The sequence below is a fragment of the Olea europaea genome, chromosome 3 (genome assembly GCF_002742605.1).
Source record: "Olea europaea var. sylvestris chromosome 3, O_europaea_v1, whole genome shotgun sequence".
Classification (NCBI taxonomy): domain Eukaryota; kingdom Viridiplantae; phylum Streptophyta; class Magnoliopsida; order Lamiales; family Oleaceae; genus Olea; species Olea europaea.
The window spans coordinates 8669633-8692692 of record NC_036239.1 but is presented as its reverse complement, the minus strand read 5'-3'; the positions used below and the strand labels follow the sequence as shown (position 1 = coordinate 8692692).

Here is a 23060-nt window from a genome sequence, read left to right as displayed (position 1 = left end):
GAGTCAATTGAGTGTAATTTGAAGTCAAAAGAAGTGAAATATGACCATAACATCTTCACAAATCAATTCACAATTGAAAAAGTTACGCACCGATTTGCAGCCTCATGTTAAGACCCATTTTTTACATGGAAAATGATTGAATTGGAAGGTGACTTTTGAAGAAAAGTTGTAGTCCTTCGAGTTAGCTATCCAACGCAACTTGAATCACCTTAATCGGACATCAGGAGAAAAAATCATGACCAAAATACTAAAAGCTATCCGGCGAAAAAAAAATTTGAACTATGCGACAAAAAAAATTATAACCATGCGGTCGCATAGTTATCCTCCGAGACCAAATTTGCTAAATTCCTAAATTGACACCATCACTTATGGAAACAAGTTTTGACACGTTTCTTAAGGCCAAAAACACTCCAGAACGTGGGGGATTGAACAGGGGACTCCATTTTTTCTCTCATCTTTGGCCAAGCAACTCCATGGAAGGCTAAGAACAACCAAGCGAAATTACGAACGAACTCAATTGTTGTCGGTATTTTAATGTTTCTTCATGATGTGTTATTATTCCTATTATTAAAATATTTGTGATATTGTGATTTTTTTTTCATGAGTACATTATGAAATTGATTTGATTTGTACTAAGTTCTTCATAGAATTAATCACGTTTTTTCTATCGAAGAATTGAACTATTCATTGAATATTATTTTATTTACCTATTGGTGTAATCCTTTACAATTTTATGCATATTGTATATGATTATTTTTGGATTAATCTTAATCTTAGAACTATTCGGATGAAAGGGATTTTGTATGTCATATCTTCCAATCAACGCATTACAAATGAGATATCTTTAATTGGGTAAAACACATAAGTGACTTACATTGATTAGGCCAAACCAATTGAGGGACTTCCGGTGCTTCGCTATCTTACATTTTGATATTTAAAACACATTTCAAATTAGTACACTATTTTCAAACAAATTCATAACGACAAACACTAGCTTTTGAACTTTTGAACTATTTTTCCATCTCTCCGTGGATACGACACCCCAAAACTATACTACAATCGCCGCGTTATACTTTGGGCGTAATCAGCAATCATGTCTGTCCAAGTTATAGAGAACCTAGCCAACTTCATTGCTTTCTACTTCTTTGCCTTTAGGTGTTTCTTTTGAAATAGCAGGGCCTTTGTTTTCTCTCCTTGCATTTTCATTACTACTTGATCCTCTTCCACTCATTCCTCCGACATTTTTATTTTCCTCGTGTGGGTTTTTCTCGTTATTTTTGTTAGGTTTACCTAAGTCTTCGTCAAACTGTTGATCTCAAAAAATAGAAATTGTTTTTAATGCCAGTAGTGAAGTTTTCCTGTCGAAATTTCAGCAGGTTTTTGTCCATTTTGGTTGTGTTTGGTGTAAGTATTTTGTTTAAAGGAAGAAAAAAGAAGTTTTTCAATATATTTTTTTTTTATCAAAAAGGGGACGTAGATGGAGAAAACTATGATTTTCAAGAGTGTTCATCCTAATTTTGTCTTGATTCAAGGCAGATTTTTAGATTGGAAGATTGAATCTCTAAGATCTTTCTTCCTTTGGCCATTTAGCTCTTACATTTTTTTATTTTTTTATTGGGTTAATAATTTTACTTTTTGTCATTTTTGTGGGTGGAAGCACTTATTGTTATGCTATATGTCATGATAAAATCCAAATTCTAATAATTTTGGTTGTGGTTTGTGTTTTCGTGACACTTGCCATGCAATTTGTTATGTACACACAAGTTTACATGGTTAATCATGTTGATTTGATTGTTCCCAAACATACTAAAAAAATGACGTCTATGTTTGAGGTTGAGTCGAGGTTTTTTATTTTGTTATTTTTGTCTGGAAGAGGCTTTCAATTTTCCTTTATTCCAGGTGTTAGGGTCGGGTGAGTCTTTACTAGATTGTGCTTCGAAAATTGAGAAAAAGACGTTTGATAAAAATTATTTAAATTAATTTTAATTGAAAACTGGGACATTTAGACTCCTTCGACTTCGCACAATCATATAATGTCTACGAAGTAAATTAAATTTCAGCACGTTTATATTTAGTGCAATTGCAAATTGATAATAAAATAGTTTCTGGGCGAATTAAGGGCTTGTTTTTGAGAATTAATTTTTTAATCATTAGAGGGAAAAGTGAGTCTTATATGTAAGAAAAGAAGTAAAAAATGATGGCTTGAATAAAAAATAACGATAAAAAATTTAATTTTTATGGTGAAAAATCAATAAGAGACATGCATTAAATGTATGGCAGGGTTTTGACCCCACAATAAAGAGTGTCTGGCTCCATTATTATATGACTGTGAACAACTAATATTTCGATTAATATACAACACGGCCTTCTGTAGTAATCATCATATTTGAATTTTACTCACTAATCAAAGGCACTTATGCACATACTCAAAAGATTACAACTCTTTTCCATAGAAATAAATAAAATCTATTATTTTTTGAATAACAATAGATATATTTATCTTATTACAATAAAAATCTATTACTTTTGGACACATATCTCAACTTAGTGTTCTTGTTAACATATTTGTTATTAAAATGTTAATATAGTTTGGGTTTAAATTATTACTTTGATTTCCAGCTTAAAAGATTTCATCAAATACATTAATAACAAGTAATCTCTCCATTCCATTTCGATTGCATAAGATACATCCATCACATTGAAGAATTGTGAAAGACAGAAACGACAATTAATGATAAGTAAACTATTATTCATTCGTCTCCTTGATATGTAAGAATAACATATTTCTTAATACCATTTCACATATTAAGTTTAGTGCATGTAGATTGCAACGAAAGACAAGATGGAAGCCTCGACAAAAGAGCTAACAGAGGGAAAGGCAGTGAGTGGCATCAGTGATAACTATTGCAGCAGGTGCCTCGTTAGGAGCAACTGTGGTCGCCATGGCAGAACTCATGGAAGCGGTTGCAATGAGGGCGGAACATGTGATCTTCTTCATCTCCATCTCTAGTAACGATGTACGTAGAGGCAAGAACAGTAAAAAAACCTGTCTTGGGAATGAGAATAAATCACAATATCATACCTCTGCGTGTTAGTTGCTGCCTCGTGAATGAAGGAGTTGGTAAAGGATGAGATTTATAGTGGTTTTGTTTCGTATTTTTGGCTAAGATTCAAGCAAATTTCTATCATGTATTTTATCATGCTATATTTAGTTTAAGTCCATTTTCATACGAGGACAATAATTCCTAAAAATTAGGATCCCTGTGTGTAAGACCAAGTTCACACAATATTAGTGTCAAGAAACAAAATAAAATGATTTTACAGAAAGTAAATGAGCTGAATTTAAAGATTAAACACGAGAATTAATTTGGCCCAAGTCCAGAAGGTTTGGCTACCACTTCGAACGTCTACATTCCTCATTGAGCATCCAATAAATCAAATTATGCTCGGTTGCACTAAATAGGCCAAAATGGCAACGAAGGTTACAAGAATTTAGCCAATACATAGAGATAGCAAAAGAACAATTATCAATCAAAAACAAACAACTGATCTATGAAGAATCACCGAGAATCTTCTCAAAACCCCTCTGAAAATAACAACTCTGAAGAACCCTCTCGTTCTTACAAATATTCCTCAGAATGTCACAAAACAGATGCTAAACGTTACAGGTCGCAGTTTGCAAATCAAGAATTTGGGAGATAAAAAAACAAATATGGAAACCCTAGCTGTAGAGAGACTTTCTCTCGTTACTTTTCTCTCAAAAACCAATAGCCAGAAGATAATGAATCGATTGAATGCAAAATGAAATGGCACACGAGAGATAAAGCCCAAGAACCATACAAAAGCAGTAGCCAACAGTCAAGATTGAAGCCACGTGTCTCAATCAATTAAAAACTGCTTTTACTGATAAAGTCTCATTTCACAAATGCGATTTCAACTCAGATTCTGGAAGCACTTTCAAGGTTTGAATCCAACAATTTACACCATGCTATTAGAATTTGGGACTATAAGTATTGTCAGGAGAAATATCTCAATTTCACTTTTCATTTGCTCTATGTATCTGTACATCGTTTACATAGAATTGGTAGATAAAAGTTTCAAACAGTTAACAAACTTGTTCAAATGAATCAGCTTTGTGCCCATATTAGATGGATTAAATTGTGTAACAATTTTGCCAATTCTAAGAATTCCTTTTGAAATCATATCTCTTATAAATAGTATTTAACATCAATATGCTTTGTTTTATCATGAAACATAGGATTTTTACTAAGATGAATAGCATTTTGATTATCATAAAAAATGTATAGCATGAACATCAACAAATCCAAGTTTAGATAATAAACCACTTAACTAAATTCCCTCTGTTATAGCATCATTAGTAGCAACATACTCTGCTTCTGTGGCAGATAGTGCAACATTTTTTTGAAGTTGTGATTTCCAACTTACAACAATTCCATATAAGATATAAAAATAAGATAAAGTTGATCTCCTATTATTCCTATTTCTAACAAAGTGAATTTGAATATCCCTTTAGAGTCATATCATCATTTTCCAATTTAAACATTAAACGTGAATTAGGTGTGCCTTTAAGATATCTTAATAATCATTTCAAGGCATTCCAGTATTTTTCTCCAGGGTTACTCATAAATTTGCTTAATACGTCAATACTATGTGCAAGGTTAGATCTTGCGCAGATCATCAAATACATAACGGATCATATAACATTTGTATAAAGAATACTAGACACTATAGCGTACTCATCTTCATATTTAGGACAACATTCAAAAGACAACTTAAAATGGTTAGCAAGAGGTAAGGTTACAGGTTTACAATCATACATGTTAAATTTTTTTAGAATTTTCATCACATGATCATGTTGATTAAAAAATAAAAAAACAAATTCATTTTTTTATTTCTCCAGATCTGCATGCCTAGTATCTTTTTAGCAGAACTGAGGTTCTTCATATCAAACTTAAATTTCAATTTTAGTTTGATACTTTCAATCTCAAATTTATCACAATTAGAAAGCAGCATATCATCCACATAAATGACTAAATATAAGAAATTTTTGCCTCCATTACCTTTGCAATATAAACAAGTATCATACTGGCTCTTTTTAAAGCCAAGATTTGGGTCAAAAGTATTAAGTCTTTTGTACCATGTCTAGATACCTGTTTTAGACCATACAATGATTTGTTTAATAGGTAGATGGTATTTTTAGGTTCTCCTTTTATAAAACGAACAGGCTATTAATTTCATCTAATTCACCATATAATTAAGAAAGTAGTTTTAACATCCAATTGTTGTTTCTATTTAAATTGAGCAATAAGAGCAAGTAGGCATCTAATAGTAGTATATTTCACAACAGGAGAAAAAAGTTTCAGTGTAATCAACAACTTCATTTTGAGTAAAACCTTTAACAACAAGTCTTGCCTTATATCTAATATTTTTACTCTCTCATTCTCCTCCTTTTACTTTATAGATCCACTTACAATCAATCAATTTCTACCCTTTAGACCTGTTTACTAAATCCTAGGTTTTATTCTCAAGAAGTGAAGACATTTCATCTTCTATGACAAATATCCATTTTTTACTGTCTTTACACTTAATGGCATTCTCATAGGAGTTAGTCTCATTTTCAAACTGTTATTGGTAAGTAAATAAGGAAACAAAGTCATCAGAGTCAAATCTAGTAGAGGATCTGATTTGCCTTCTCTAACTATGTCTCGTGAGTCTTGTGAGTTGATACTCAACAAGGGGAAAAGTTGCAGGATCAGATTGGTCCGTCCGATCAATTTCATGATTATTTTCAATTTCAGAGAAAATGGCATTTCATCAAGAACAATTTCTTCTACAGCAAGCACATGAGTATCTTACTCATTATGGGAAGACTCCACGTCAATTTGAACATCTTTTTCTGTAAAAAAAATATTTTCTTTTCCTTCTAAACATGGAATTAAAAATTCCTTAAAAATGACATATTTTCTAACAATGACCTTATAACATTATTCACATTGCAGCCATAATTTGCAACCTTTAACATTTTCGTCATAACTCAAGAAAACACATTTAAGTGATCTAGGTTTTAATCTACCAATGTTTTGATGGGTATATGCAGTAGAACCAAATACTATCAGGTGAAAATAATTCACAGAATTATTAGACTAAACAGATTCAGAAATAATAAAGTTTAAAGCACTAGTAAGACTTCTATTAACAAGATACATTACCGATCAAAAAATAAATAAATAAATAAAGATATACAACAATTTTGACAACTTTACTTTAAAACAGTTTAGGCAAACCAGAAATTAAAAGCACACGTCTAACTTTGTTTAATAAAGTCTTATTCATTCTTTCAATTATTCCATTTTATTAAGATGTATAGGTGACAGTTCTATATTTCAAAACACTATATTCTTTACAAAAATTATTGAATTTATAATTGCAAAATTTCAAACCATTGTTAGTCCTCAAAGTTTTATTTTGTTATTAGTTTGGTATTTAACTTGAGTTTTCTAATCCTTACAAACAGAAAAAGGTCTCTTATTTAGTTTTCAATGAGAAATCCCAAATCTTTCTTGAAAATCCTCAATGATCAACAAGTAATATTTGAAACTAGATAAAGTGCATGTAGCAGTAGAATCCCACAAATCAGCATGTAAATATTCAAGTATTTGTTTGAATTTATGAATTCCAATTGAAAAAGGCAATTTGACTTGTTTTCCTATAATACATTGTTCACAAGAACTAAAGTCACCAAGATTTAATTTTCCGAAAACTCCTTTTGCAAGTGTAAAATTCTCAAATAAAGCAAAAGTAACCAGATCAAGTAAGGGTTTTTAGCTTTCAAAAAATAGAGGCCATTTCTCTTAGGGGTGCTTATGGTTAAATCATACCCCCTAAGAAATTTAATGTGTCCTTAAGCAAAATTTATTTTAAATTCTATGTTATGTAACATATTTAAGATATCAATTCCCCTTCATATAAGGAACATACCTTGTTCCTTTCAAGAATAAGACATTACCATCGTCTAATAACAATTTTGTAGTCCCTATTCCACTAACCTTACAGATAATATTATTTCCCATTCTGATTTATTTTATCGATAAAAAAAATTGTTTCCCATTTTAACTTGCCCACCAACAATTTTTTCAACATCAAAAAAACGATTTTAATTTGGGCACATGTGGAAGGAACAACCTGAATCAAGTATCTATTCGTCACTTAGTTTCTTCTTTGTATTAACAATGACTAAAGCATTTTCAGTCTTAGCTTTATTATAAGCTAAGATAGTACTCTCATCATCAAATCTCTTTTCTTTTGACTCTTTTTTCTTCTTATAGCAGTCTTTAGCAAAATGTCTTATTTTTCCACATTAATAACATTTCTTGCCTTTAGCATTATCTTTGGACTAATTCTTATCACTCCATTTGTGTTTTATTTTCATTAAAAGAATTAAAGAGATAATTTGGTTTATTAGAAACATTTCCTTTTGCTAACAAATAATCTCCATTTTGACTATTACTAGACTCAGCTTCAGTCTCTAGAGCCTTATATCAGAGGGCATTGATTATTAAATTAGTTGTAAGTTCTTCCTTGCCATATTCTAGAGTAACATTGATGTCTTTTGTACGTATGTCATTAATAGAGTTTAACAAGACTACAGCTATCTAATTTTTTTGAAAGTTTTTTATCACAGTTGGCTAAATTTTGGGTAAATTTTGTTAATCTATCAAGTTTTCATCCAAATCAACTGAGGAATCCATTATAAAATAAAAGAAGTTTTTGATAGAAAACTGTTTGGTGTGGTTTTAGACTTTTAGTCATATATTTGGACTGAAATTTAGCCCACAATTCAGAAGTAGTTTTGGTTTCACCCAATGTTTTGATCACATTTTTAGATAAATACAAGAAAATAGTGTTCTGTGCAACTTCTTCAAATTTAGATTTCTTTGCAGGAATCAGTTCAACAAACCAACTATCATCTAATGCTTTACCACATCTCACGTGATATAGTATAAGACAAGATACATATATTTATCAAATTAGAATATGAAAAATTTCAAAAGTTAGTTTTTTTTTTTTTTTTTATAACGAAAATATCATTTTGTAAGTGATATTACATTTCAAAGAAACACTTTTAAAAATTATGAATAGAAATGTTATAAGAATTGTGTTCGTTCATTGCACTTGTTTGCGCTTGTAGTTCTATCGAGACTTTCATAGTAATAGTTTATTTATTCTAAAAGTAATAATTATGTTACATATTTAACCCTAATATCGGGAGGTGGAAATGAAATACACGGTTTAAAGTGCGTTTGGTTTGTCGTCTTAAGGTCATTTTTAGTTTTCTAAAATATTCAAAACGTATTTGGCATATAATTTTCAAAAATGCATTTTGGAAAACAAAGAAAATTTTACAACATAAAACTAAAAATGACTTTTGAAAATACTAAAAAATCTCAAAACAATGAAAATTAAATTAAAAAAAAATTCAATTAAAATAATTAATGAAATCATACAAAATCTACCTAAATACCACTGTAAAATTTATATTTGTTGATTACATATTAGCATAAAATTGATATGCCTTACTAAATAATCAAATTAATTTTAAAAAATCATAAAACTATTTGTAGAATTTTTAAACCGAACTCATTTTTTTATTTTTTTGTTTTGAGAAACAATTTTTCAGAATGACAAATTGAACGTGTTTCCTACAATTTTAAAATAATCCCTCAAGATAGAAAACAGAAAATAAATTCAAAATTGAAAACAAAAATGCAAATCAAACGCATCTTTAGTTTCTTTATAGGGTTACATTTTGGGCTTTGCCTATCAAATTTTTCTGCTCTTATGAGCGTCATGAACTCCCTTATTAGGATCGAGATATTCAGTTTGAGATCAGGAAAATTGGAAAAAAAAATAAAAAAATACTATTGTAGATAGATGGTCATACGAGGAACGTGATTCTGCTAATTAATTTTATTTGATATGTTGTATCAATTATTAGTGTTGACACATAAAAATTCTGCCCAAATCGAACAGCCCAATTGGAGGATCCCCAAAATCAGATAGCCCAAAAAACGAAGCACAATCGAACAAATCAAGATGAAGGCCCAAATAAGGAGGCCCAAAAACGCGGTAACACCATCGCCCAAGTTTGCAAGTCGCCCAGAATCTGAGCGAATGGAGTGTCATACAGTCGCCTAGAGCTGTTACTATATTCTCGCCCAAAAATTCAAGTCGCCCAAGGTCTTAACAAACATAAAGCGTCGTGGTTATCAAGAAGTGCAGTCATCAAAGCAGTTATTAAATCAGCCCTATCACGTTCCACGATTCAAGGAATTCAATCGAAAGCGGTTGAACGATGAAAAGTAATGACAGCAGTTAAAAGAGGCCATTTTCATGACAAGTTGGCCATTACAAAGAAAGTGGGCAGTTATAGGACAATCAAGCAATTTTTAGGGCGGTTGATCACAAAGAGATCGTCCATGAAGTATAAAAGGGAGAAAGGACATAGAAGTAAAGGACCGAATAAAAAACTCTCGAACAGAGAACATGTAATTTTCATTTCCTTAGCTTAGACTTAAACACTTTTCTTTCAGTAACTCGTGTGCTTGCGCCCCTTGGAGGCACTTTGTTTCTCATTTTCAATTGTAAAGTCATCGCCAATAAAAGAACGCCCATTTTTGGGATTTTGTCTCAAGAGGTTTGTCCCTTACACAATCATCTGATCTTTTTTAATTGTTAGCAACTAACCCGCGCGAAACAATTTGGCACGTCCGGTGGGACAGTGGTGTTAGGTGTTGAAAGTACAAAAGGTGAAACAATATGCCTCAGAGATCCGATAAGGAAGCAGCAAGTCAGGGAGGAATCCAGTCTGTGATCGAGCGATATGAGGAGCAGCATGCCTCTCCACGAACAGATGGACAGAATCAGAGCAGTAACAGTCGTTACGAACCAATGACGAAGTTGAGTCCTCGAACCATGCGTGCATTACTTGGAGAACTCACGCAAGACGTCGTTGAACAGGTAAATCTTCGAAATATTCATAATATGGAAAGATTTACGCAAAATGGGAATGTACACTATGACAACATGGCCAAACAACTAAAGACATTAAACGAAACAATGAATAAGTTAGTAGGCCAAATATGTCAACCGGCTATACCTCTTACAAACCACTTTCAAATTAGGACAATTGTGGGACATAATCCCTCTGTCCTAAATCCGAATCAAGGGGTAGAACCGCTTTCTGGTCCCTCTACGTCAAACCAAGGAGGTACTACAGTGCCAAATCAGAACAATGGTAGTAGTATGCCTAACTTGGGGGGTAATCTAAACATAAGAGATAATGTCCTGAACAATGGACAGAATATTCCACGTGTTAATGAGGGAATAGATATTCACGCTAATGGTAATGGCCATAATCATGGTAATTTTGTTGCCAATCAAGGACCAAACACCAGGCCTCATGCAAATCAACCAGTTAACCAACTTGTAGGAATTCCATACGACCCCAACGTCATGTTGAGGAACCAGATTATGGAAATCGTACAGGATCAGATGGCTTTTGGGGTGCGTCCCGTCATTAGGCCGACATACACAAAGTCATATCCTGATTGGGTAGACCAAGCATATCCATGGCCTAGAGGATACAAAGTGCCAGAATTCTCACTATTTACCGGTTTAGGAGAGGTGTCTACTTTAAAACACATAGGGCGATTCACATTGCAAAGTGGTGATTTAACCGATTACCATAAAATGAGGCTTTTCCCTAGTTCGTTGACAGGAGTAGCTTTCTCCTGGTTCATTAACTTGCCAGCGAATTCTGTTCAAACATGGCAACAATTGGAACAGTTATTTCACGCTCAGTTTTATAAAATTGAGTCTGAAGTCACTTTGGCTGATTTGGCGAATCTACGTCAAATGCCAAACGAATGAGCAGAAAGTTTTCTCCAAAGGTTCAAGACAGCAAGAAGCAAGTGTTTTGTACCTCTGCCCGAAAAAGAATTTGTCAAAATCACTCAGGGCTGCTTGAGCTTTGATTTAAAGAAGAAATTCCAGGACAAGAAATTTCCTGACTTTTTCCAGTTGAGTGCGAATGTGATTAGATATGAGCAACTGATAAGAGAGGAAGAACAAATGAAAAATTCTAGTAAAGGAACTTATTACAAAGACCCAAATTTTGACGTTCATACCATCGACGACGAGTCATACGATCAGGCCGAAATGTGTTTGGCCGAATTGGTCAAAGGGGATACATATACTTGTCCTATAATGGCCAAACCTAGACCATCGGGCAAAGATGAGCCCATAAAAGATGGAAACATAAAGGCTAGAACGTTCTCGTTCGATGTGACCAAAGTTGACCTTATATTTGATAAATTATATAGGGATAAGCAGATAAAGTTGAGCGATAAGCACAAATTGCCAAACCCTGAACAAATTAAGGGTAAAAAATATTGTAAGTGGCATAATGCATGGTCGCATTTAACTAACAATTGCTTGGTTTTCCGCCATGTATTGCAGGATGCCATTGAATCAGGACGAATTATGTTCGATGATAAGAAGAAGATGGCAGTGGACGAGAATCCTTTCCTACAGCCACTTGGAGTAAACATGGTGACATCTGGATTCAAAAATAAGTTGCCAAAATTCAAGTTGGTCGTCGATGATGGAGAAGAGGATCATGGACCACATCCCAGCGTCTTTGAACGAATCAAGGGAAAAGAACCAAAAAAGGACGAAGACGTCCTGTGTGCAAGGTGTAAAAGAGAAGTGAACGGAAATACGGAGAAACCAGGGACATGGCAGCATCCTCATCACCCTACCTTCTTCCCAAACACTCAGCCTGGTAGAGGGCGAGGTACGTCATTCTATAGAGGACCACCTTTTGAGAGGCAGTTCAGGCCAGCAGATAATGAAAGAACATTCAGGCCGCAACCTCGTCGGCCAAATGTATGACATTCATTCTAGTACAATGCAGGAAGGACAATACCCTTCGATGAGATGACTAGGACCCAACAAAGGCGTTTCCAACGAAACTACGGATGAATGATGAGGCAGCAACAGGGAATGCCACATCCTAAAGTGCCTAAACTACTCAAGGTAGCCAATCAAAATGTCCTCAAAAATAATGAAGAGACCAGTACAGATGAATCAATGAAGGAACTACCAGAAACTTCTTCTGGGAGATCAAGGTTTGAGCGAGACAGAAGGGATGAAGAAGATTCAGATCAGCCCCTCACTATCCAATTCGGTACGTTGCCTCCTGTCGTGGTCAATAATTACTTACTGGCTAATGAATTCAAGAATAAAGAAAAAGAAGAAGAGAGAGAGGACAACGAAGGAGAGGCCTGCATGCTGGTATGTGAAGAAGGCCAGACTTCTAGAGAGGCCTACAACGATGAAGAGGACGACGGGATGACAGACATTGAAGAAGAAATCGACTTAGAAGCAGAAAGAAGAAAGAGAGGAGTATCGCGCAATACTCTATTGAAGCAACTACGTCGAGAGAGAGTTCGCGAAGTAGACTTGTTGGAGGAACCATCTGGGCGTCCTTTCGACTTCTACGTACTGTACGGGACACCCAAAAGGAAGAAGAGAGTGTCTCGCTCTGAAAAGTATGGGTCACCTCCAAGAATAATGCCCCCTCCCACAGGTTGGGTAACTGATGAGGAAGCATTAGAAAGAAGTAGGAAGGAAGTTCAGGAGACAGAGGATCAGCGTGATATACTGCACGTCGACTTATCACAGGGGGATAATTCAACAGAAAACAAGCAGGAAGTAGAAATAGAGGCTGTCGAAAAGGTTATTTTTAAACAGCCAGCCATAAAATTGACTAAACACTTGAGGCCATTATACATTAAAGCTCTAGTTAACGGCGTCCCAGTGGCAAAAGTGCTTGTCGACGATGGAGCAGTTATAAACACCATTCCATCTAGGATGATGAGGAAGTTCGCAAAGACAGAGGGTGACATGATTCCTACAGAAGTCATCCTCACTAGCTTCAATGGAGGAGCAACTTCAGCTAAGGGAGTTATGCCATTGGACATAATTATAGGGACGACTACTAGGACCACTGTCTTCTTTGTAATAGATGGTCCTACTAGTTACAACGTGCTATTAGGAAGAGATTGGATACACGAAAGTCGCTGTATACCCTCATCGCTCCATCAATGCCTGATCTTTTGGAATAACAAAGGCGAAGCAGAGGTGGTACAGGCCGATCATAGGCCTTTTGTCACAGAAGTAAACTCGGTGGAAAAGTTCATGTACGAAGGAAACTATAGACCTGTCAGGGTAGTTCAAAACGGGGAAGAGACTCAGGTTGTCGCGCAAAGCGAAGAACCGTTCTCAGTGGACGCACTCACTGAGATGTTCAAACAGATGATGCCAAATATAGTGGCCCTGGAAGAGCCAGTGATTGGCAAAAGAATAATCAAGGAATCTTGAATGGATTCCGAGTCACGAAAGCAAATGGCCGACATTCAGGCCTTCAAAGCCAGACTGATGGCTTTCAATAAGGAATGCAATGACAAGGCGAAAGAAGAGACAACCCTAAAAGCGCTGAAGGATAAATTGGCAGTATTCGAGTTAGAGCAAAGCATTGGCCGAGAAGTCAACAAGGTGGACTGTTTAGAAGAAGAAGTACTTACAAGGGAACTGGACGACGAAGTAATGTGGATCGCCAAACCTGGATACGCTCAAGCACAAGACCCTCTGATCAAAGTAAATATTGGCAATGAAGGAGAAGATCACCCAACGTTCATCAGCCAAATGCTCAACCAAGAGGTTAGTAACAAATTAATTGCTTTGCTAAAAGAGTACAAAGATTATTTTGCTTGGGAATATGAACAAATGCCTGGTTTAGATAGAGACTTGATGGAACATAGGTTACCGATTAAGCCTAACTTTAAACCTCATAGGCAGCCTCCTAGACGTTTTGCTCCCAATGTACTCCCTGAAATCAAGAAAGAGATAGAGCGATTATTGAAAGCAGGTTTCATTAGAACAGCCAGATATGTCGAATGGTTGTCCAATGTCATGCCAGTACTAAAAAAGAATGGTAAACTAAGGGTGTGTATAGACTTTAGGAATTTAAACATAGCAACACCCAAAGATGAGTATCCAATGCCCACGGTGGATTCTTTAATAGATTCAACTGCCGGACATGTCATGTATTCTTTCATGGATGGGTATTCAGGATACAATCAAATTTATATAACTGAAGAAGACATACACAAAACTGCCTTTAGATGCCCTGGGTCTTTAGGATGTTTTGAATGGGTGGTTATGTCTTTCGACCTAAAAAATGTAGGGGCAACTTATCAAAGGGCAATGAATTTAATCTTTCATGATATGATAGGCAAGTTTGTTGAGGTGTATGCAGACGACATAGTAGTCAAGTCCATTAAAGAAGAGGACCATTTCGAACAGTTAAGATGTTCGTTTGAACGAATGAAGTAATATAAGTTAAAGCTGAATCCTTTGAAATGTGCATTTGGTGTTAATGCAGGGAATTTTCTTGGTTTCTTAGTACACAAGAGAGGGATTGAACTTGATAAAAATAAAGCGAAGGCTATTTTAGAAGCCAAACCACCTAGCAACAAAAAGGAGTTGCAAAGGTTTCTAGGCCAAGTAAATTTTTTAAGACGCTTTATTTCTAACTGTGCAGGGCGAAGTAAAATCTTTTCGCCGCTATTAAAGTTGAAAAATCAGGACGAATTCATCTTGAAAGAAGAACATTAAAAGGCTTTTGAAAGCCTGAAGACATATCTATCAAGTTCACTAGTGTTGGTGTCACCAATCCAAGGACGGCCAATGAAAGTGTATGTATCGGCTGAAAAAGAATCAATAGCTGGAATGGTCGCACAGGAAGACCAACTTGGTGAAAAAAGGACAATTTACTACTTAAGTAGACGGTTAACGAAATGTGAATGTAATTACTCTGCTATCGAAAAATTATGTCTTGCATTATATTTCACATGTACAAAATTAAGGGCTTATTTACGGCATGTAACCGTTTATTTAATTTCTAAAGGAAATTTAGTTAAGTATATGTTCTCGAGCCCTATTTTACACCAAAGGGTAGGCCTTTGGACACTAGCTTTATCAGAATTCGAAATACAATATATACCTCAAAAGGCAGTCAAAAATCAGACTTTGACTAACTTTCTAGCCGATCATCCATGCCTTGACATGCCTGAAGAAATCGAACTAGAAATCAATTCGTTCGAGTTAAAACCTTGGGTGTTGTATTTCGATGGGTCAAAAACCTCTAAAGGTGCAGGAGTAGGAATAGCATTGATTAATCCTTTAGAGATTTGCTACAAGTTCGCATTCACTTTAGACAAAATGTGCACCAATAATCAGGCTGAATATGAAGCCTTAATTGTAGGCCTAGAACTAATGATAGATATGGGAGTAAGAAATGTGATCGTTAGGGGCGATTCTCAATTGGTGATCCATCAATTGATCGGTGATTTTGAATGCCAAAGTGATTCCATTATAAGTCAATATAAGATCGCCCAAGAATTATTAGAAGAATTCGATCAAGTAGAACTCCAATGCGTTAATAGGATATATAACGACGTGGCAAATGAGTTAGCCCAAATGGCTTCAGGGTACTCAAAGATTTTGGATTGGAAGTCTACTTGTGAATATGGAATTATATTGCCCGTGACTCAAAGAAGGGCGAGAAAGATTGAACTTCACTGCATACAAGATGGAGATGTAATGGATTGGAGAACAGAGATCAAAGGGTTCCTTAAAGAACCTAATGGAGGGATTAGTAGGAAAAAGAAGCTGTGTTCGCTGAACTATATACTAATAGATGAAGAGTTGTTTAAGAAACGCTCTGATGGTGTATTACTAAAGTGTATAAGTTTGCAAGAAGCCAAGACGATCATGGCTGAGGTGCACGAAGGGATATGTGGAGCTCATCAAGCCGGCCAAAGGATGAGATGGTTAATTATTAGGAGTGGATATTTTTGGCCAAAGATGGGAGAACTATGCGTTCAGTATACAAAGAGTTGCTTAGCATGCCAAAAGCATGGTCCAATACAAAGGGCGCCAGCACGAGAAATGACATCTATTATTAAACATTGGCCGTTCAAGGGTTGGGCGATAGACCTGATAGGGAAAATTTATCCCCCATCGTCCAAGCAACATACTTTTGTTATAGTTGCAACCGACTATTTCACCAAATGGGTAGAAGCAGTACCTTTGAAAGAGATCACCCAGAAAAATGTTATAGAGTTTATCCGTGATCACATTATTTATAGGTTTGGAATTTCACAAACGTTAATGGTAGATCACGGAACATCTTTGAATGGGGATCAAGTGAACAAATTTTTGAGCGAGTTTGGGGTTAAATTAGTAAACTCTACACCATACTACGCTCAATCCAACGGACAAGCAGAATCTTCTAATAAGATTCTAAAAAATATCATCAGAAAGATGATAAATGAAAATGCCAGAAATTGGCACGAATGTCTGAACAAGGCCTTATGGGCTTATAGGACATCACCTCGGTCAAGTACCAAGTTACTCCTTTCCAACTTGTTTATGGACAAAAGGCCATTTTGCCTATGGAAATCAACGTGCAATCGATTAGAGTGTGCTTGCAACATAAGTTGAATGATGATGAGTATGCCGAATCACTAGTTCAAAATTTATTGGGGTTAGACGAATTAAAGTTGGACGTCTTAGATAGATTACAAGTGTAAAAACAAAGAATGGCTAAATTTTATAATAAAAAAGTCATAGTCAAGTCGTTCAACCTGGGTGAACTAGTTTGGAAGACGATACTCCCTTTGGATAGCAAAGATCCAAAGTACGGAAAGTGGTCGCCCAATTGGGAAGGACCATATAAAATAAACAGTGTGTTGCCCAATGGAGCGTATCACTTGGAAGATTTAGATGGCACCAAGCACATGAGATTCATTAACGGCAAATATTTGAAAAAATATGTTCTTTCTTTATGGGAATGTGAACAGATAAGAGCATAATCAAAATATGTTGAACGATTAAAGGATAACAAAGTCAGAGTGAAATATGTTCAAATGAAATCCTTTATTATCAAAACGTTCATTACAAAAATGCAAAAATACAAATAATGGATGCTCTACAAAATAACAATTAAAAGTAAGCTAATCTCCCGGTTGATCACTGAGTAAACCTCACACCGCCTTCCTAAATGCATCCCTGCAATGGTGGGATCGCCGAGTAAGAGGGTGGACTGGCCTCACCACCTTCCTAAATGCATCGCTGCAGTGGCGAGCAAAAAGGCTGAGAAGTACTCTCAGCAAGCAAGCTGAGAAGCACTCTCAGCAAGCAAAGTGGCCCGCAAGCATCACAAAAATTGCCTTCTATCATCGACTTCTTGTAAAGGACAAAGAGACGATGGGAAGAACTTTGATGGTAAAAACTTCGCTGCTGGCCAGAAAATATTTTCTATACCTCCCACACCAAAGGTGACATTAAGGTAAATAATAAAATGGGCGGACTAAACAGTCCATTTTAGATCGTATTGATTGTCAGAATGCCAAGCAATGACAGCAAATTAGTTTCGAAGAAGAAAATGAAGATGAAGATGGAAAATGCGAAGCATTTATAGGGGGGTGGAGATGAAGAGACAGAATATGAACAGCCACATTTCTGCCTAGTAAATGGAATTAAATAGCCCAAAGTTTTGGGAAAAGTGGTGAAAATATCAAAAGAAAATGAACAAGATTTTTAGCACAAAGCAGTTAAATGCTTGAAGAATTGACGATTAAAAAAAACAAAATAAACGTCAAATAAATGTACTAGGAGTTAAAATATATGTTCATTAATGATGGACAAAAGTTACAAAAGAAAAATGTATCACATGTCTTAATTACAGTCCACCCCACACTGAACGAATTCGTTCCCTAAGTTTTTCCCAGTTCTCGTTCTGCCTAGAGGAAGTGATGTTCAATTCGGCCACGACATCATCATCAACTTCCAACTTCTTGTACTGCTCAACCAAAGACTTAGTTCGCTCAATCCCCTGGGAGGCGTTGCGCTTTTTAGTAGCCATCCTCGCCTTACAATCGTCCATTTTGGCTTGAAGTTCCTTCATCTGAGCAGCCAAACTAACCATCAAGGAGTCTTCAATCATGACTTCGAAAGAGATCTCTTTCAACTCATTCTCAACCTTGTTGATCTCCAGACGCAGAGACTCTTTTTCAGAAACGGCGCGAAGATATTGAGCACTTTTGACTTTTAGCTCAGCATTCTTGGCCAGCAAGGAAAGGACCTTGGAGTGGATAACCTTCAACGTCGCATTAAAATCGGCAGAAAGATTGAGCGACGGAAGTGTCAGTACTTACTCCAACTTCGCATTCAAATGTTCGAGTTTATCCTTGTGTCTGGCAGCACTAGCCCTACCAATGTCCATATCCATGAAAGACACGTACTCCAATATCGACTGCTTGAGGAACTTCAAATCTTCCTCTGAAGAGCAGCAGGACGATCAGATGGAGTAGGACGAGATGTCTTGACCTGCCCCCAGGAAGCGAACAAGTCTTGGATAGAATGCACAATCTTGTCAGCATCCTACAAAGAAAATCGCCAATATTAAAGATTCTCACTACAACGAACAAGATAAGAATAGAAGTAGAGCAAAGATTACTTCATCAACAATCGTGGAAGATGGCATGCCCTCAGCCAAGCTTGCCACCAACGACTCCTCCATTCGCGAGGACTTCCCCTTGTCTGAGCGAGAAAATGTTGCCACAACGGGCGGACTCATAGGAGTATCTGCAAAACTCAAGAGCAACAAATTAGAAACCAACATCACAAGCAAAGGTAAGACATCAAAAGACTGAATTACCTTCTGCTTCAATGATTGGGGGGTTGACGTCCTGGTAAGAAGATGGCTCATCCATGGGTTCTGATGAGAACTCTGGGCCTGAAGATGTCTCTTTAAGCGTAGCCCCCTTATCAACCGGTTTGGATGAAGTAGCCTCAGCAGAGGATGATGGAGCAGGAGCTGTTGATGCCAAAATCTTTGAAGGAGAGGCTGAGCTTTTCTGAGGAGTCCAAAAGATCATCAGCACACAGAAAAGTTTCAAGTAAGAAAAAGTATGCTTGTAAGTAAATCAACTTAGTTACCTTCCTCCTGATGATGAGAGGGGCATCATCATCAACATCAACATCATCCTCCAGAATGGGAGATGCTGAGGCTGGCCGTTTGCGGTTTGGGGCACTCTTTGCCGTAGTAGGCTTGGCAGGGAGAGAAGAAGATGGACGAGCAGACTATTTAGTGCGACGAGAAGGAGAAGGACTCCGAATAGACAAGGGAGTGACTAAAACAGGAGGAGGGGAAGAAATGCTTGGTTGGTCTAATGAATGAAAGGCACGATTGGCATCAGTCGCAAATAATCTGTGCTTCACTGACGGCCAGAGCTGTTCAAAAAGAGGGTGAATGACGTGGCTAGAATTGAAAGGGGCTAATGAAAAATGGCTGGTTAAAAGAAGATTACGAGTATCTATAGCCTCTGCCTCCGCTTTAGTAATGGTATAAAAACGGTCAACTAAGTTCCTTGAATAGCAAGGAGGAACAGGCCAAGTTTGGCCAAAACCAAGCTGACGAGCAAAAAATTAGGGAGCATAAATATCTACCCCCGCTTTGGCATTGGTCCCAGTTAGAATATCATGAAATAGCTCCCTCTCGGTTAAAAACTGGATCCAAATGAGCAGGGAGGTGCTCGCGCTATCTATAGTAGAAGGGGGATGTACATAGTTTGGAGTCAAAAAAGGAGGAAAAGGAAAAAAGGAAGGGATTGAATCCAAAGAATAAAAGAATGAAAAAATGTCCCTTCTGGACATATTTACAGGAGCTAAGGGCTCCATGGCTAGCCCATAATAGCTAGCAGAGGAGCGAGAGATGGATGGAGCACCAAGCAATGGAAAATAGGATCTCAACCACAGTTGAGTGAACCAAAGAGGTCCACTGCCAGTGGGAGATGCACCATTCTTCAATTGAGCTTGAAGAGAGGCCATGCCTCTATAAAGGGCAGTCAAAAACAAAGAACATAAATTCAAAGGCCTGTCACGCACCAATTCGTGCGCTATAGGTAAATAACTCAGGGAGGGCTTTATGCTTGGCACACACAAAACATATTTATAAAGCCAAACTAAAAGGAAGGCCACTCACTCAGTATGGGAAGGCTCAACGCTCGAATGATTGTGAAGGGTCTGCAGGCTTGAATAAGAATCGGTGTAGTTTTTACCAAACTTTGGGGCGCCACCAGAAACCAAGATACCAGGAAAAATGGTATCGCCCAAAGGTGGGAGATTCACCAGGGCCCCAACATCCCTTAAAGTGATAGACATGGGGCCAAGAGAGAAAATAAAGGTGTTATACTCAGGAGACCAAAAACTCAAAGCAATCGAAACGAGTGTTGAATCAAAAGTAGGGGGGCGAATAGAAATTTCTAACAAATTAGAACTCCTAGCGCTATCAAAAAGTGCCTTAGTAGGACCATGACCCACAAGGCGAGCATGCCACCTACGAAAAGCTACATCAGATTTAGGCCAAGTGCGAATACCTCTTTCGCGAAGTGGCCCCAGCGGCAGAGAGTTTAGAAAAGGAGGGCCATGAGTGCAAGGAAACAGCTGACCCACCGCCGCCTGTTCAACTGCCTCTGCATTGTTGAAGAAAGAACCCAAGTAGAACTCATTACGTTCGACATCGACGGGCGTGAGAAAACTTGGAGTTATGTATGGGCGACTCATAAGTTTTTGAAAGTCATCAAAACTAAAGGAGTCGCCAGCTTGAGATTATGAAGCAGCCATTTGAGAAGGAATGAAGTTTTTCAGGGTTACGTAGCAGGGAAGTAAGAGATGAACAGTAAATCGTGAGAGAGACGCAAAAAATTTAAGGCGTGGTTTAATGGTGCAGTGAAATGGCGTGTTTGGAGTTTATAAGGGTTTGCAAAACGACGCACCTTTTCAAGTTATAGAAGAAAACAATGATTGAAATTCTTGAAAATTTCGAATGTTGCTGGAAACACAAAGTGAATATGACAAAATTTAATAATTATTATTAATTCTACCATATTGGGGGGTAATTGTTGACACATAAAAATTCAGCTCAAATTGAACAGCCCAAGGAGTGAAGCCCAATTGGAGGATCCCCAAAATCAGATAGCCCAAAGAACGAAGCCCAATCGAACAAATCAAGATGAAGGCCCAAATAATGAGGCCCAAGAACGCGGTAACACCATCGCCCAAGTTTGCAAGTCACCCAGAATCTGAGCGAATAGAGTGTCATACAGTCGCCCAGAGCTGTTACTCTATTCTCGTCCAAACTTTCAAGTCGCCCAAGGTCTTAACAAACATAAAGCGTCGTGGTTATCAAGAAGTGCAGTCATCAAAGCAGTTATTAAAGCAGCCCTATCACGTTACACGATTCAAGGAATTCAATCGAAAGCGGTTGAACGATGAAGAGTAATGGCAGCAGTTAAAAGGGGATAACTTTGAGAATAGCTGGGAAATTCTTCCTATTTTCCACAATAGCCTTTCCTATTAAAAGTACTATGTTGCCCTTAATGAAATTATTTGCAAGATCTATCTTATATCTTTAAGAATTTATCAATCAGGTCCTATATCAATATTTTTCAATCTTTTGAACACTTTTAAATATTCTTTATATTTTAATAATTCTTCAAAGATTATAGGTTGACCTCTCTTGGTTATGTATCCTTTAAATAATCCTTCTGAGATTTCTTCTTGTATATTTGTATGTTTAGTTATAATATCTTCTACTTTTCTTATTTCTCTGCTAGTTCCGACAGGATCAAATCCTATATTATTTCTACAATTATAATCTATATCTCTGTATATTTCTTCTATTTTTTCTCTACCAACAGGAAATATATCATCAGATTTTTTATCTAGTTTAAGTAAGAACAAAACATCTTTTTCATCTAGAAATAAAATAAGATTATTACCATCATTAGTAGTGAAAGTGAATGCTTGTAAATTGTTCATGAAAATAATTAAAGCATAAGCATGTAAAAATAAATGAATAACTTACAGTAATCAATTGGAAATAAACAGGCTTTCCCACCAGTATGCTCTTATAGATGTTTTGCATGTACTTAATCAATCTTCTGAATCAAGTAAAGATTTTAAATGTTTTTGAAATCATTTGGGTTCACAACTGCTTCAGCAAAAAGGCTTTTCAATTAAGGTTGCATTTCTCACTCTCGAGAACTAGTCGTGTTTCCACAGACGCTATCTCACAGTATCCAGAGTCTCTGTTTTCACCTCTATCCAAACTCTTTTCAGAATCAAGTCCCTACTTGGAACGAAATTTTAAAAGATAACTCACACACAAGGTGCTACAAATTTTTGTTAGAAAACTGCCTTTTCCCCTAGCCATTTATCAAATACGGGTACTTTGGCATGGCTAACATCCATTCAAAATCATTATTTTAAAAATCTTTTAAAATCTCTATCTGTACTGCCGAGGAATCTTGAGAAACTTAACGAAATCCTTTTATAAAAGCTTTGTTGAACATGACAAACTTTACTTTAATATTCATAAACTGAAATTGTACATGCTTACAAACTATATTTACATACCTTTGGTACTCACCTTATGAAGTTTAGAACTCCATAAGTGATTACCTTATTACACGCTTTCCTATCTTCAAGCTATCTAATATTTTTCTGAATACAAGTAGTGTATACAGATTACAAAAGGTTTCCCTCAAATGTGTTTAAGAGAAATTATTTCAAGGTATTTCGAGATGTTTTCCTCCTTCCTTCATGCCCCCTTTTATAGGAGATTTTGGAATCTTATCTTGGATAGATGTCTTCCTTTTTTCTTTGTTGGGTAGCTAGGCCATCTTATCTCCATCGAATTCTTCATTGTCTTCTTGTTGGGTGGACCACTTCTTTTGAAATTAGATACCTTATCTTTTGAATTTATCTGCCACTTGTAAATGGTGGTGAGGAGTAGTTACAATTATAGAGACTTTTCTTGTATTATCTTCTGTCTTCTAGTAGCCACA

The 23060-nt window shown here is 36.4% G+C and overlaps 1 protein-coding gene across 1 annotated transcript in view; it reads right to left on the bottom strand.

Annotated features, from left to right (window-relative positions):
• Positions 1-7424: 7424 nt before the first annotated feature.
• LOC111378053 overlaps positions 7425-23060 on the bottom strand; it is a 17795-nt gene continuing 2159 nt past the window's right edge. Inside the window, exons 5-7 of the mRNA XM_023001216.1 lie at positions 19150-19156; positions 18869-18946; positions 7425-7553 (exon numbers count right to left, since the gene is read on the bottom strand). Coding sequence (XP_022856984.1) covers positions 7425-7553; positions 18869-18946; positions 19150-19156 — 214 coding nt within the window. The remainder of the gene's footprint in view (positions 7554-18868; positions 18947-19149; positions 19157-23060) is intronic.